This window comes from Octopus sinensis, linkage group LG3 (assembly GCF_006345805.1).
Source record: "Octopus sinensis linkage group LG3, ASM634580v1, whole genome shotgun sequence".
Classification (NCBI taxonomy): Eukaryota; Metazoa; Mollusca; class Cephalopoda; order Octopoda; family Octopodidae; genus Octopus; species Octopus sinensis.
The window spans coordinates 62,553,470-62,571,374 of NC_042999.1; the positions used below are offsets into that span (position 1 = coordinate 62,553,470).

The 17,905-nt window shown below is 32.8% G+C and overlaps 1 protein-coding gene across 8 annotated transcripts in view; it reads left to right on the plus strand.

Moving 5' to 3' along the window:
• Positions 1–17,905, plus strand: part of LOC115209232 (regulating synaptic membrane exocytosis protein 2) — a 238,561-nt gene that overhangs the window by 204,753 nt on the left and 15,903 nt on the right. For 7 of the 8 annotated variants that reach the window (XM_029777506.2, XM_036501023.1, XM_036501018.1 and 4 more), the window contains 4 exons: positions 228–370; positions 2,054–2,290; positions 3,948–4,080; positions 6,388–6,614. In XM_029777506.2, the coding sequence (XP_029633366.2) occupies positions 228–370; positions 2,054–2,290; positions 3,948–4,080; positions 6,388–6,614 (740 nt within the window). The remainder of the gene's footprint in view (positions 1–227; positions 371–2,053; positions 2,291–3,947; positions 4,081–6,387; positions 6,615–17,905) is intronic. The other variant, XM_036501020.1, reaches the window with a different exon arrangement.

The window sequence follows — 17,905 nt, forward strand, 5'->3', positions numbered from 1 at the left end:
AAAAAAAATAGTTTTGTTTTGCAGTTCTAGTTAATAGCTTATCTCAATATAAAAATTTACTGCTAATTTAATGATCACTTATCATTTCTTTATTAACTTCTTAATTAGACATTTGATTATTTTTCATTTCTCTAAAATACATTTTAAAACCTTAATATGGAGATCTTTTATTTCCTATTGCATAAATTACATTTTGCAATAATAAATGGCTCTAACTTGCTCCATAGACAAAATCGTGGTATGTCCCCTATACGAGTGCTACCTACCACATCACGGTCTGCTGGAGGCACACCTTCAAGTACACCCTCTCCAAAGAAACGACAGTTACCTTCAATACCAATTGAAGCACAGATTGCCAGTAGAGATCGAGGTGAGTACATAACACAAGTTATATTTTGAATATACAATGTTTATAGTTTCTTAAGCTTTTTTTCGTATTCTCTCTCAATCATAGTGAATGGCATTGTTCACTTGCAAGCTCTTTTACTGAGCATCATACAACTAACTGCATGCTTTCTAACCTTGTATTTGAGTTAGAGGATTATTTAGTATGCATGCAGATAAATCCATCACATTTGCTACATAATTTGCTTTCAATTCAGCATAATAAAACCTCTCTCAAACATATTTCTTCAACCCCTATCACTCTCAATATAATGTGTACAGGTTATCAAGTAGACATTTTGCAATCGTTCAGCCCAACAAAATAACTAAACCTTACCATGTGCCTGCTATCAGCTTCATATAGTGCATTTCTTAGCTGGCCCTTATTTTCATGAAGCTCCTCAAAACTTTCTCTTTCTACAGATACCCATCCCAACTTTTAGAAACACATGAGCATGATTGTTGCCAGAGCAACAAGCTGGCCTCCGTGCCGATGACACATAAAAAACACCATCCAAGCATGATCATTACCTGTGTAGGCTTACTGGCACTTGTGCTGGTGGTACATGAAAAAACATTCAAGCGAGGTCATTGCCAGTGCCGCTGGACTGGCTCCTGTGCAGGTGGCACATAAAAAGCACCATTTGAGTGTGGCCATTGCCAGTACCGCCTGATTGGCCCTCGTGCCGGTGGCACGTAAAAATACCCACTACATTCTCGGAGTGGTTGGTGTTAGGAAGGGCATCCAGCTGTAGAAACTCTGCCAGATCAAGATTGGAGTCTGGTGCAGCCATCTGGTTTGCCAGACCTTAGTCAAATCGTCCGACCCATGCTAGCATGGAAAGCGGACGTTAAACGACGACGACGATGATGATGATGATGATGATGATGATGATGATGAAGACGATGATGACGACGACGGCGACAGCCTCTCAAATCTCTTAATCAATAGAAATAGTCGTAAGCAACCAATGCCTTTCCTCATTGTTGATCACTAATATGGCTTTTGTAGAGGTGCATCTGCCAGAAGGTTACTATTTGACATTCCACACCTGTAGCTTTCCTTCTTGAGATGTGTGACAATGCAATATCATTGCCCTTGATGATAGTAAAGATTTCAACCATGTCTTGTACAAGAACCTTTTAGTAAAGTGATTCCTTTATCTCTTGGATCAAATGCTTCCTGTCACATTTTACCATCAAAACCATCAATAAACTCTCTCTAAATTACATAATTTATAATCTAAATGTCTCAAGCTTCAGCTATGTAATCCACATTGTCTCTTCAGTATCATTTTTCCTTGCAGAAATTAAATTTGTATCCTCTCCAAACTAACCTTTTCTCATATACTTTCTGCCCACCCACCCACCTCTCTCTCTTTCTCTCTCTCCCTCTCTCCTTCCCCTACTTTCATGATTTGATCTACCAGCTATAGATATGTAAAACCTCTTTTGGTTTTTACCTATCAGTGTAATAGTAATTTCATGTTACCTAAAATTTTGTCATTCCATCGTTTGTATAACAATAAAAATTTTTTAAATAGCAATATTGTAGCAAATGTTTTTAAAGAAATTAAAATTTGTTGATTTTTTTTTTTAGATTTTTGAAGCTTTTAAATGTATAAAATCTAGTATGTTTCTTAGTTATATTTCTTTCATTTATTTTTAGTAACACAAGATTTAGAGGAACGTGCTAGACAAATGAAACTAAAAATGAAAATAAATGCTCAACATAGGCATGGAACTGCCAATCACGGTGCTCCATCTTCAGATAGTGAAATTGCACATCATCATCATCGTAGTCGGTTGCGGGATGGAGATTACAGACATGATCGTTACGACATTCATGGTTATCATAGCCGTGGCCGAGATTTAGAAAGAGGACACAGATCTAGGAGAAGAAAAGGTGAGACCTGATTGTTTTTGTATTTAAAACAGCTTTCTAAATAAGAAGGGTCAAAGTATTTATTTGATACATTATTTACATTTAACAGATATTTGCCCTCATCTTGTTTGTTGTTAACACGTTTTGACTGATATACCCATCAAATGTAAATAATGTACATAATTCCTCATCTCTTAAATATAGAACTGTAATTATTTGATCTTCACTTTAGCTTAATTTGGCAGAATCGTTAGCATGCCAGACAAAATGCTTGGCAGCATGTCATTCATCTTCATGTTCTGAGTTCAAATTCCACCAAGGTCAACTTTACCTTTCATCCTTGTGGGGTTGTTAAAATAAATATCAATGGAACGCTGGGGCATTGTATTCAACTTGCCCTCCCCTAAAATTAGTGGCTTTGTGCCAAAATTTGAAACTATTATTAGTTTATTTGTCAGAGATTTTTCATCACACATTCTGTGACCTCTTCAGGTAGGACAAGAAGAGTTACATGGGACAGAGAATCACAGGAGAGATCTCAGAATCTGTGACAAAAGAACAATTACAAATAAACTAATAATAATAATAATGATAAATGGTAATGGTTTTTTGCCACTATAACATGGCTGCTCCATAAAGAACCATGTTACTACATTTTAACCCCAGGAAAACATATTTTCCAGCTGCTTAACAATATACAACCTGTGTCCAGTATATTGTAAAGTATTTTAGAACTAGCTAATAATAATAAAGCTAAAGTGAATGGTAAAAGTACTTTTAATAAATCATCTGAGAATTAGATTTTATTTTTGAATAACTGTTGGCAAAAAATAGGGCAATTTCAACCATTACAGATTAGGGTACGAAGACCAGTGCACAAGAAAACCCCTACATGATCACTTGACCTGCATGAAATAGCAGCCAAATCTACCTCACATAACACACTGCTGTCTTGAAAAAGGAGAATATATTGAATAATATAAACTCCAATATTGAAACAGACAGGATCATCATGATTGGAATGCTTTTCATCATAGGTCTATTTGATCAGCATTGACCTGAGGCTAAACATAAACAATTAAGGAGGTTTTATAGCTAATTCTAAATGGTAAGCCTTTTAGAACTTAACAAAATAAATAAAAAGATATTATCCAGCTGAGATATCGGTAATGATGTTGGTTATCATTTTACAAATAAAAGCAGTGTGTGCAGGAAGAAAATATATATAGTTATGTTTGCATAACCTTCTCTGTTAGACATACCTAAATAGTCAAATTATTATGTTTAGGTGTGAATAAACTGTTAGGTTTCAAAACAGACACTAAACAGGTGTATGTTCACTAGCTACGAGATCAAATAAAGACAAACATTCCATTTAGGACCTTCATCATGGAAGATATGTTGGTTATAAAACTACAGTAATTCATCTATTAAACTTAATCTTCTTGAATCTAATCTATTTTATCTGAGATTTTTTCCTACAGTTATTGTTCTCTACTGCATCTTAGCTTTTTATGTGTTGTTTATAAAGTTATTGTGTCATTAGAAAAGTGCATTTGTAATACAGTATAACCATAAGCAGTGATGTTGTTTGCTAATGTGGTAGCCTTTGTTACCTATCAAGTCATTTTGAAAAGCAAAATTCTACTTTGTATTTTTGTATCTTTCTATAATGCAGAATTCAGTCCTGATGTGTCTGATGACAATCTGCCCAGTGATGCTTCAGAAACTAGTGATATGTCGGAGGTGTCAAAAGTCAGCACCATCAGTATGCGATCAACACAATCTGAACGACCTCATAGGAAATTTAGGTAAGTGTTTAAAATAGGGAACTATTGGTCAATGAAATAACACTTCAAATTCTGATGCGAGCATTACTATGTATATCAGTTTACTTAACTGAAATGCCTTCCGTTCTCTGCATTCAATCTTTCAGTTATGTTAGGTGGAATTAATAATTGCAGTTGCATTTTGTTTTTTAGGTGAAAACATTCATAGCTGGAGCATAAATACATTTGGATGATGTTAGCATGGATACTGTTAAGTTTGAATTTTTGGTGACTAGTGGCTGGGGAGTAGAGAAACATTGACTCTAAGGGATTTCTGAAGAAGAGCAGTGGGAAGTGGGTTTAGTATAGAGTTGATCAGGAGGAATAATACAAAGTGAGCATGGTGGGAAGTCCGTGCATGTAGGAAGGAGCAATATTCATTAAGTTTGGAGTAACAAAGGCCATTTAGTAACACTGTCAACTCTGGTTGGGGATAAAGCAATGTAAGTGCTTAATAATAACATTACACTTTTATTTGTTCCAACCACTGGCTGGAACAATTACAAACATCACCATACTGAATGTTTAAATATGTGTATGTGTATGTGTATGTATATATATATATATATATATATATATATACTCTTTTACTTGTTTCAGTCATTTGACTGTGGCCATGCTGGAGCACCGCCTTTAGTCAAGCAAATTGACCCCGGGACTTATTCTTTGTAAGCCTAGTACTTATTTTATCGGTCTCTTTTGCCAAACCACTAAGTTATGGGGATGTAAACACACCAGCATCAGTTGTCAAGTGATGTTGAGGGGATGAACCCAGACACACAAACATATACACGCACATACATATATATATGTATATACATATATACGACGGGCTTCTTTCAGTTTCCGTCTACCGAAATCCACTCACAAGGCTTTGGTCAGCCCAAGGCTATAGTAGAAGACACTTTCCCAAGGTGCCATGCAGTGGGACTGAACCCAGAACCATGTAGTTGGTAAGCAAGCTACTTATCACACAGCCACTCCTGCACTTATATATACAAGAAAAAAAAACACCTGCTTCTTCAGATTCTTTTCCTTATATTTTTACTTGTGCAGTAACTCCCAACTTTACTTTGTTATATATATATATTGTCCGTTTAATTGGAAAATTCTTTATGTGGCTGAAGATTGCTCGACATTTTAAAACTGATGTAATACTTACAGTGTTTAATAAAATGAAGTAGCATGAAACAATTGTACTACTCTACCTTGGATATCCTTGTTGCTTATTTTGATTATATATATATTATATATATATATATATATATATATATATATATGAGCTTACTTCCCAACCACATGGTTCAAGGTTCAATCCCACTGTGTAGCACCTTGGGCAAGTGTCTTCTCAGGCCGACCAAAGCCTTGTCAATGGATTTGGTAGACAGAAACTGAAAGAAGCCTGTTGTATATATGTATGTATATATGTTTGTGTGTCTGTGTTTGTCCCTCACCACCACTCGACAACTGATGTTGGTGTGTTTACATCGCTGTAACTTAGCAGTTCGGCAAAAGAGATCAATAGAATAAGTACTAGGCTTTACAAAGAATAAGTCTTGGGTCGATTTGTTCGACTAAAAGTGGTGCTCCAGCATGGCCACAGTCAAATGACTGAAACCAATAAAAGAATAATACATATGTATATAATTAATTAGAATTAAAGTACAAAAATTTTTTACATGTTGTGCCATTCATTTATAAAACTACTTGCTCTAATAATTAATGATTATGAAACTTAGACTACAAATTAGGGGAGCTTACTAAAATCTGCTACATGGTACAAAGAGTAATTTGAATTCTTAGGGAGCTGATAATAGGTAGAACTGTTGGGACAGCAAAAATATCCTAATTAGAGGTATTTTAGTTATTTATTTTTTCTTTTTCTTTCCTTTCTCTTTTTTTTTGTTGCTTACTTTTGTAAATTAATAATGATTGTTTCTAACAATAATTAAAGAAAATGAAACTTTATGAGGATATGGTATTAAATTGAGTGAAAATACATTCACTTTAAACTTGGCTATAATTAACGGTGTAGCTCAGAGACCATCAAACAATTGCATGGATTTTATTTATATTTGCAGAAATTATTATTTTAAATTTTCATATCTACTGTTGTTTATTATATTCAACTAAGTGTACGTTTTACTATTTTATCAAAATAATTCTACTTTCATTTCTAATAAGGAATTAACTGAATTTTTTTTTCATTTGTTAATTTCTATATTTAAGTAACATTTTCATATCCATTCACTTAGTCTAATACTTTGTATAATTAATTCCTGCTTTTAGCGAATTCACATCTAAGATGGAAAGTCGAACAACAATTCCGAAGAGGCAGATTATTCGAAGCCCAAGTTCCGAAAGTTCAAGCTTTGAACGGAATGATGGAAGCATTTCGGATTCTGCTGTATCTTCCAGTGTCATAGAAGGTAGGAAACGACGGCCAAGCCTCGGTCACAAGGTAGCAGCATTTGTTGGGCTTTCCCGACGAAGTAGTAGTGCTGTGCAGCTAGCAGGTAGGTTACGATGACACAAAATTCCTCCCATTCTCCATTGTCCCAATCCAGTAACCCTGTTCCCTCACACTGCTTGCTTTTGCATTGCCAGCATGATTCTTTCTCAATGGGTACATTGTTACCATTAGCATTGCATCTGCATGATTCTAATAACACCTATACTATTTATTCTTAACAACAAAAATAGTGAGTAAATTTTTCTATTTGAAAGAACATAAAAAGAAGAAAATTAACTGTCTAATAAGTTTTCTATTACTGTTTTCTTAAAATTTAATAAGCAAATAGTTAATGTTATCCACTGTAAGGATCAAAAATAAAAATACTATTATCATATTGGTGAAATTTGTAGCTAAGGCCTGAACATTAATATGATGTGAAAATATTTTTGCTTCACTGCTCATGCTGAAATGTTCAGTGGAACCCTTAGATAGTTTTTCTTTTCTTATCCTGTTATTGCAATATCTTACTCAAGGCTCTTTAAAACTTCACTTTAGCTTATATACACCAAAAAAGTATTCCTTTTATCATTAACAACCTTCTATGAAAATACAGAAGAGCTTAATAGGAATTTTAACTCTTAAAACATTTTGTTGTCTCCAATGAATAACTGTTTGCTGAACATAGTTTGTTCAGCAAAGTGCTAGAACCAGCACACAATTGTACATATCTTATTCAGACTGTAGTTGTAAACTTTCTTCAATTGAGATAGAAATAGCTTCTTAGAAAGTGAGACATTTTTTAATGTGAATAACCATTAAATTTTACTCCTAACAGTTAGTACTCATCATGAAATCACATTCCTTTTTAAGATTTATTCCCATTAGTATAATTCTTAAAAAAAACTAATTTAATATTTTATTTACTTCATTGATAAATAAACTAGTGCCAAATTCCCATCAGTATAATTATTAAAAAAACTAATTTAATATTTTATTTACTTCATTGATAAATAAACTAGTGCCAAAATTGTCAGTTATAAACTTCATTCTTCTTAGGTTTTCCTGTATAACAGGAATTAACAAAACTTCTATAGGCAGTTACCAAAGCGATGTCTAGATTTCTAATCTGACATTCACAAATAGCTTCACTCAGGAATATTTTCGTCTTTTCCTTTTGCATGTTTTAGAAGTTTTACTTCTTTAATGTTTTTCTCCTTTATTTTTTTTATCACTTCACCTAATCATTCACTCTTAATAAAGCTTGAAGGGTCCTGCATTTCAAACAATTTTCTGGACTATAAAAGAAATAATTATAATTTGTAATATAATTTTTTAAGTTTCCCAGTATAATTAATTTAGCAATTTTAAATGAAAAAGTTCTAAAATGTAGTTATATAAGTATTAGAGAATATGTGTTTGAGTGTACATATGTGTATGTGGGTATTTATATGATATATATATATATATATATATGTATATTATATATATATATATATATATATATATATATATATATTATATATATGTATATATATATATATATATATATATATATATATATAATATATATGTATATATATATATATGTATATATATATATATGTATATATATATATATGTATATATATATATATATGTATATATACATATATGTATATATATATATATGTATATATATATATATATAATATGTATATATATATATATATATATATGTATATATATATATATATATATTGTATATATATATATGTATATATATATGTATATATATATATATATGTATGTATGTATATGTACATAACTGTATATACATGTGTGTGTATATGAGTGAAAGAGAGTGTGTGTATGTGCGTAAGCAAATAAGTGAGCTAAATTATAAGCTTGCAGAAGCAATAATCACATTATTTCTAACTTGAAGAAAAAAGAATATTGAAATATGCACTTCTGAATTGGTAGGATGTTAAAACTTAAAGCTAATTTTACATAATGTGAAAAATATTTTGATGGTAATGAATGCTAAATCTTTCCTTAGTGAAGAATGTACCACCTATCATAGGTGAGTTATTAGTAATTCCAGAATAATAGCCAGACTGACTGAGAGATACAAAACAGTTTAGAGAATGAAGATATGGAAGCTTAAATATCCATTGAATAGTCAGAAATTTGGAGAAGTTCTTGTTGAAGCATTTGATAAGAAGAATAGTAGATGGAAATTCATAATGTAAAAGACAATTAAGAGTTCCTATAAGACAATATGCTGAGGGTTGGACCAAATCTGCTGTTGGTGTAAAGTCTCAACAGGAACAATGGTAACATGGTTGTGGAACAATGAGTTAGACAGAACAAAAAAGCAATGAGACAGGATTGGTAAAATTGGAAGAAAGGGACCAGCAGAGAATTATACCAAGAGCTAGAAGAGAAGCTAGACAACAGATGTTCTTAGCTAAGAGAGAAGCAGAAAATAAGAAGTTTGTCAATGTTCTATGATGTGAGGTGTTTTGAATTGGAAGGCAGAGGTACTAGAAAAGATCAAGACATCAAGAGGGAAAAGTATGCACAGAATAATAATGGAACTCTTTCTTTTACAAACGTTGAAAAGAAGGATTTCTAGAAGTGCTATTATAGAAGTGGAGGCGCAATGGCCCAGTGGTTAGGGCAGTGGACTCGCGGTCGTAGGATCACGGTTTCGATTCCCAGACCGGGCGTTGTGAGTGTTTATTGAGCATAAACACCTAAAAGCTCCACGAGGCTCCAGCAGAGGGTGGTGGCGATCCCTGCTGTACTCTTTCACCACAACTTTCTCTCACTCTTTCTTCTGTTGACCTGCTCGCTTAGCCAGTGGGGTGGTGTCATTTGAAGGCTAAAACAATGCGAAGTGCATTGTGACCAGCGATGTGTAGCAACATCTGATAGCTGGTCGGTCACGGTGCGGTGCTATTATAGAAAACTGTTAAATGAAGAGAATGCATGTAAGAAAAAGGTTCTTCTCAAAGTAAACCTAAATGGGGGGACTGGCCATTTAAGTTACCAGCCATATGATAGCAATTAAGGATATGAAAGCACTAGGTCCATCAGATCTTGCTGCTGAGATGCATAAAATGTCTGGAGAAGCAGTTAATTACAGGCTGATCATTTGCATGGTCAACCAAGCAGTACCAGGAAGGTGTCATACCCAATGATTGACATAGCAACAGCATCAATTTCAACAAGGGCAAAGAAATCCCTGTTCAAACCATTTTACTTTTATGCCAGCAAATACAATTCTTGCCATTGCAGCAATCCACCACTAACCATTGGTTTCCATGGATTCTGTTTTTTTTTTCATTTTCACACACACACCAAATATATATGTGTATGTATGTATATATATATATATATATATATATTCGCATATTCACACAACACATGCATACATACATACATATACCTTAATATGCATTTATCTGTGCATGTGTGCATGCTTATACACAATGTACTAATTTGAAAATGTGTGGCAGAAATAAAATAAGGAATATTGAATACTTGCTATGGAGTAATATATTTTAAGGTTGGTTACCGTTTCAATATGGTCATTCCTCAGGGTTTTGCTCTGATTGGCTGACATTTAACATCAGCAATAAATCTATTACCATTTCTTGAAACAATTTCTTCTTTGAAATACTATCTGAAGACAATCTGAGAAATTGAGAAGTGAGCATAATGGAACGGTGTTTCAATCTTACTTATGTATCTTATCTTTTTGTCTTTTACCTTTCACTCGCAAGGCATTGGTCAGCCCAGGGCTATGATTGCAAGACATTGGTCTGCCCAGGGCTATTGTAGAAGACACTTGCTCAATGTGCAGCACAGTAGGACTGAACCCAAAACTAGATGGCTTGAAAGCAAGCTTCTTAACCACAGAGTTACATAAAAAGCACTCTGTAAAGTGATTGGCATTAGGAAGGGCATTCAGCTGTAGAGACTATGCCAAAACAGGCAATGGAGCCTAGCGCTGTTCTCTACTTTGCCAGCTCCTGTCAAGCTGCCCAGCCCATGCCAGCATAGAAACTGAACATTAATTGATTACGATGATGATGTACATGTGTGTTATGAATATTATATTAATATTTCAAATACCAGCCTTGCCACACATGAAAGATCACATCAGGAGACTAAATCAAGATGTTCATATGCATGTGGTCCCATCTGAGCCTCATCTGAGCTTTCCTGTATGTTCAAAGATTTGCTCATCTACTAGTGGGTTGAAAATCCATTTCAGTTTAATGCATAAGGGCAGAACCACTCTCAATGACTTTGACCAAATTCCTTGCTATATTCGTTATGAAAAAATTTCAAAGTCAGAGCTAGGTGGTCATCCAAAAAGCTGATGAGCCTGATACAGGAAAACTGCTGAAAATTGAGTTGATGACTACAACATATATATATATATATATATATATATATATATATATATATATATATATATATATATATATAATTACCCTTGTAATTACTGATTAGGTACTTGTCTCAATTTCTCCCCATCCTGTTTGAAAACATTATCTCTTTCTTCAACATTTGGTTGTCTAACAAAAACTTTTTGATTGCATGATCTTTGATATTTCTACTGTTTTATCCTGAAAGGTCTGTTGTTTTGAAATAAAGCATGGTGAAAGCTACAAAGCTGTTAATTCAACTAATAGTGTTCAAATAGAGTTAAAATAGATTATAAAATTCTAAATGACAGCTTCAAATTTAGATTCATCCTAAATAGCAAAGCTTAAAGCTTACTCTGAATTCATTTTTCTTAATACCTACTTAGAACTAAAGCTACAACTGAATATGTGAGTCAAGAAGTGTTTTAGTAAAACAATACTCAAAATTTTCAGTTAGAGAATTATTTCTAAATATTATCTGTGATCTTTCCATATTTCTTATTGTCCTCATACTTGAGGTATTGAGATATTATAAAGATGGAGTATTTTGCAAGCATGGGGAGGGTTTTATTCTCTTCACTGATTACTGAAAGAAGGTTAATCCCTTTACAAAGGAAATATTATGAGTGACTCCATTTTAATCTGATTAACTGACTCTTCAAATATACTATAAGAGTATTGGATCTTCTCCATTTTATTTATAATCTTAATAGTAGAAGGAACTAGATCAAGGAGAAGTAATCAAACTGTCCAAGAAAGAGCATTTCCTGATGATTCATAGTAACTCTTTATTTTTTTATTGTTAATGCATGCAGAATCCATCCTTTCACTCTCTACCAAGTTGCTATCAACTCACCAGGGTCTGCTTGAAAGGAAGCAAAACTAATTCCAGTTCTTGCACTGGTTTTGATTCTGGAATAGAAGTATGTTTGAGCATTAAAATATCCAACTTAAGGGATGAGAGTGCAATATCTGAATTTTATTTTCTGAAACATAAAAAAAGGGGTTTGTAACATTCCCAGGAAAGGAAACATAAAGAAAGCATTTTTTAAACTATAAACTCTGAAAATCATTTCTTTTACATTAACATTTTGAGTATTTAGTTCAAGATTAGATTTCTATGGTTGAATATAAGGCAACTTGCTGTTACTGTTAAGTTACTGTTTTTGGAAATAAAAGTAACAAGAATCTGAAATGCAAGTACACTAGTGTGAGTATATACTATAATTAGAACTAATTTTCTTTTTAATTATTGTTTTCCTTTTAATGAATTGATCAGAGGAAGAAGGGCAGTGTCTATGACCTGAGCCAGGGAAAAAGATAACAAATTATCCTCAGAGCTGGCCTAAATTCTCACAACAAAGTGAACTTTGCTAAAGGCTTAGGTTAAACTGTATGACAAATTAATTCCACAACCCCAAAACAAATATTCCCTCTGATATGCTTCTATACAGTTTTCATTACCTAAATTGGTCAACCTGAAGCTATGGTAGAAAGCTCTTGCTGAAGGTGTCATGCAGTAGCATTGAGCATGATCCCATGTTGTTGCAAGATGAACTTTTGAATTACTTTTTATTATAAATAAGTCTCAAAATATTTCTAACTTTATGTCACTTATGATGCAACAAACTACAGGAGCAATTCAATTCTACCTTAATTCTTTTTTTCTTTTTTTTGTAGCCTTATTAATTTGAAATTAAAACTGATAAAGTGTACATTAAATGCAACCGTCAAAGAAATTAGAAAGAAATAGTTACAAAAATTATATAAAATTCAATATTTAAAACTAATGTAGAATATTAAATTGAAAAAGTAAGTTGCTGATTAGTTGAAATTGTATACTTATAGGCTTGAATACTGTCTAACTCTTGAATAAACTCATTATTGGACTTAGTCTATTCCTTTGGAAAAAGGCAAGGAAAAGATTTGCTTGTCATTTTAGAATATGCTGAATTAAATTCTAATGTAGCTTCCAAAAGTTTTTTCTATTTTCTATCCTTTTTCCTTTTATAGTTAGCACTGTATCAAATATTGTGAAATAATGTTTTTCTATTTTTAATTCTGTTTTATTAATTCAAATTTAAAACATTAGTATATATTCAATAGACATTTTGCTTATTGTAACCAAGGATTTTAATATTCAACTTTTTCTAGATTAACAGACTACCTATCTTAATAAAAACTACACTGTCCTTTCTCAGTGTGCAAACATTAAAATTAGATACTTTATATAAATTCTTCTCTAAACAAATAAAGATGTGTTAGTAGCAGAGAAATGGTTGTAATAAAGTAAAAAGGTTTGCAGTTATATCTGGTAAAGCAGACCCAAAAGTTTTCAATCTAGTTTTAGACTTCTTTTTTTTTTTTTTCTATTTGCAAATTTATCTACATATAAATGCACATAGACTGATTTTTCCAATCTCTATGATGCTTTCTTTGCAACACTGCCTTCCCAGAGTTTTGCTTCAGCAGAGCAACCAGCCAGCTAGCCAGCCAACCAGCCAGCCAACCAGCCTGCCTGTTGCTTGCTAGAATTCTAGCATTTGCTGTCACTCTTACTTCTGCTGTCATTGCCACTCTTACTGTTGCTGCCACTTTTGCCATTCCTCAAATAGCTCTTAGTTTCCTTATTCTCTTTCTCTAACCTAACCTCTTCTTTCCATTCCTTCCCTCCAATCCACCAAAATGATGCATCCTGAAGATTTCAACTAAAGACTTGGGACCACTTATGCTGCTACTGTCTTACACAATTGGCTTGAAGTCATAGACCAAAATTTGATCATGTTCACTGCATTACTTATTATTAACAAAAAATATATCAATATTTCAATTAAAGTTCTTCTCCATTTCTTCTCTACAAATTAAAATTAGTGATATATTTACCTTGAAAACTTGTCATCCTACATAAATATATATATATAGGGAGAATTCACAAAAAAAAAAACAAAGGACGAAGACAGGTGATGTAGACAACAAACAGATGTATTAGTTTAACACTCAGGAAGTGAAAAAGTCTTTAACCTTTTGAGCCTATGCTCTTCTACAGAAAGAAACAGGGAGAGAAAATTAAGAATGTGTAGTGGCTAGCAATCTATCATATTAGCAAAGGCATTTTCATTGATAATGAATCTTTATCATTTATATCATTTGAAATGATTTCCTAACACAGAGTGTTAGGGAACTGCAGTTTATAATATTCAGTGTTTTCATATCTTCTTTATAATGATAAACAGGCTTCAAAACTATACTGGTGTGTTTGTTTTATGTCTCTGAAAATGTAAAATATACAGAGCTCAGAGCTAAGCTTTCATACCTAAGTCACTGGATTTAGTTAAGTTTCTACTCTTTTTTTGGTCACAGACTGAAATCAGCAAAGTTTTTGATAAGATGTTTCAAAGTTAACATCTATAAGCTGTCGTCCAAATAATTTCTATGACTTTTTTTTTATTGGAGCAGGAGTTGTAGTGTGCCAAAATTGATGTCACACACAATTTAGATATGCACCTTGCTTTTATGAGTTTAATTTGGCCTTTCAAAGGTGATAGAATAAGTTGTAGTAATAATCTAGAATTACCTATATTTCTCTTCCTTAAAAAATTGCTTTTATTGATGTCTCATTTAAGTTTCATCTATTAGTTGAGATTTGAATATATGACTCAACTACAAACTGTATTTTATAACAAAAAACATTTGACATGGAGAAGATAAGCTTAAACTACAAAGAGTTAACTTGAACAATCTTTTATATTCTTTTTTTGGTCTCCTTCATTCAGTCATATTGTACTCCCCTATAGCAGCTATATCATGACCTATATCTGCTACTACTTCTACCAATATTTGCATTCACTGCTACTAGTGCTACTCTTTTTACTTCAATCTACCCTGGGTTTCTTGTCCAGCTGGTTATCAGCAAATCCTTATCTTCCTACTCCTACATCTCTGCTACCTCGTCGTGATGACCATTTTGGTCGGTTTGATGGCTCGAAATATCTATATAGATCTTACCAAATGCAGCAGCAAAGTGATTGTTTTCAGCTATTGTCAAGTGGTTCGTCACCAGTGATTCGATGTTGTAACATCACTAACTCCATTGGTTGTTCTTTGCCTACTCATCACAACTGTAAGTATGGAGCAGCGTGCGTGCAAGCGTTTATAGGCCCCCTTTTCCAAGTGTCATGATAACATTTTTGCCACTCATTGATCATATTAGGTGAAGTATCATTTTACTCTGTTGAGCTCTGGGAAAATAATAATACTTATTAAAAACAGTTACTTATGTTTATAAATGGTTAGGAAACCTGCTTAAAATATTTAGTTAACTGATGCTGAGAACCTTAATTATAAAACATTATTTTATCATCACATTATTTTCTCTTATTTTATTAATTTCCTCCAATTTATCACCATTAACATATTTTGTTGTTATTAAGACAAATTGATTCAAGGGTGATTCAAATTTGAGCTGGGTTTTGTTCAGAAGTAGTCTTCAAAGAGTTGGGTTAGTGTGTCTATGCATGTGTTACCCAACACAAGAAACTAAAGTAGTCTCATAAGTTTATGATCAAATATATAATTAGAATTAGAGGACATTAGTTGGTCAATTATAGTCAAAACAATAAAATCAAACATCGAGTTATATTAGTTTACCATCAGAAGAGAAAATATCTAGCATTTCAGAAAGAACTCTTCATCACAGAATAGAGGATTCTATCCAAAATATTCCACAGAGCAAACTAGCATACCTAATTATTTATTCATAATTTTTTTCATTTTACCACAGGATTAAAGCCAATATACCCATTGAATTCTTTATCTGAACAGTCAAAAGGAATGAATAAAAAGTAAAGTCAAAATTATTTTTAAATGACTGAATCATTTAGAAAAATCCTTATTTATAACTTATTAGGTTCTCTTGAAATTAATACTCTAGACAGAATGTGAGATAAAGAAATCCCTTATTTGCAAACTAAGTATGGGTTGATGACAGGAAGAGGATCTGACTAAAATTTTGCCTTGATTCCCATCCAAGTGATGTTAAACAAACAAACAACTAAATATACAAATTACTAGAATAATAATTTTAAGTATTTCACAATGAAATGTAGGATAGAAAATTTGAGCTTCATGAATGTTTCAAACAATTACACTAGACCATGTCATTCAATTTAAGAATTTCATTCATTTCCTATTTTCACTCTTTTTAGTATGAAATGCAACATTAAATAAAGGAATGTTTCTAATTCCTAAATAAGCTCAATTTATTCTCTTTAGTCAAATTGCCATTAATATCATAACTAATTCTTTAATACAATATTTTTGCTTTAAGTAATAAATAAGTTACGATAATTTTCTTATGTTTAAAGTATGCAGTACTTTCCTTTTATCCAACCATAAAACCTGTTAGGCAAAATGTTTTACTATCTTTAGGTATTCAACTATTGTTAATTTGGTAATACACCTTTTTACATATTCATATAATACTGTATAGAATATTATTATTGTAATTATTTACATTAATAATAAAATCACATTAAAATTTCTATTGTCTTGGTAAGTCTAAGCTCATAATTTACATTTGGTTTAATACAATATGTTTACTATATTGTGAAATTAGAGACAGGTTCTTTACCATTATTAAAAAGATAATTAAAATTTTTGACTATTGTTTCGGATATGTCTGAGTTTAACTCTTGTGGCACAAACACAAACACTTGAATGGCTTGGATTAAACCTAAAACATATATAACTAACATTTGCACTTCAATATTAAGTATCATTTTTTGCTTCTGTATAAGTAAGCATTAGACCTTGAAGGTTCATTTAACCTGTGACAATCATCATCATCATCATCGTTTAACGTCCGCTTTCCATGCTAGCATGGGTTGGACGGTTCAACTGGGGTCTGGCAAGCCCGAAGGCTGCACCAGGCCAGTCAGATCTGGCAGTGTTTCTACAGCTGGATGCCCTTCCTAACGCCAACCACTCCGAGAGTGTAGTGGGTGATTTTATGTGCCACCGACACAGGTGCCAGACGAGGCTGGCAGACGGCCACGCTCAGATGGTGTTTTTTATGTGCCACTGACACAGGTGCCAGATGAGGCTGGCAGACGGCCACGCTCGGATGGTGTTTTTTATGTGCCACCGACACAGGTGCCAGACGAGGCTGGCAGACGGCCACGCTCAGATGGTGTTTTCTTATGTGCCACCGACACAGGTGCCAGACGAGGCTGGCGAATGGCCACGCTCGGATGGTGTTTGTTATGTGCCCAAAAAACAAAAAAAAATTTATCTTGAAATAAGATTTTAAAAAAGTGAACCAATTTTCTAAACTTAGCCTTGAATTATAAGTTTAAAGTCATAATGCTATATAGATAATCCTCAAAAAAAAATTAATCACAATAGTTATATAAGTAAAATATGAATATTTAACCTGTATTGTTACTTTGTCTATCATTATTATTGTCATCATCATCATCATCATCTCCATCTTTATCATCTAAGCAAAAAAAAAGTATCTGATGCTGTGTAGCAAGCTTAAGAAAGACAAATCTCAGATACTCATCTAATTCATGCTTCCATGTGAAAATAGTCATTAAGTAGGTGAGGATTGAGTACATAAATGGCAATACAGTGTCAGTAGAGGCATACTTAACTGACTGTATGAATGTGAAATACAACAGTTGATAGTTGTTAGGAAAGAGAGAGTTACTTTGAGGGATATTTTAAGAAGCTTGCAACAAATAGAAATAGACTATATGTATGTATTTGAGTTGACTAAAAAAATAATGTATTATGCTTACAATTAGTTTAGGGAAGTGGTGTAGGCAACACTAAATATAAAAACCAAGAGCAAATAAGGAAGCCTGTACAGAGTCTTTTATCTTGCCAGAAATAACAGTCAGATCTCCTTCAAATTACACTTACCATCTTAAAA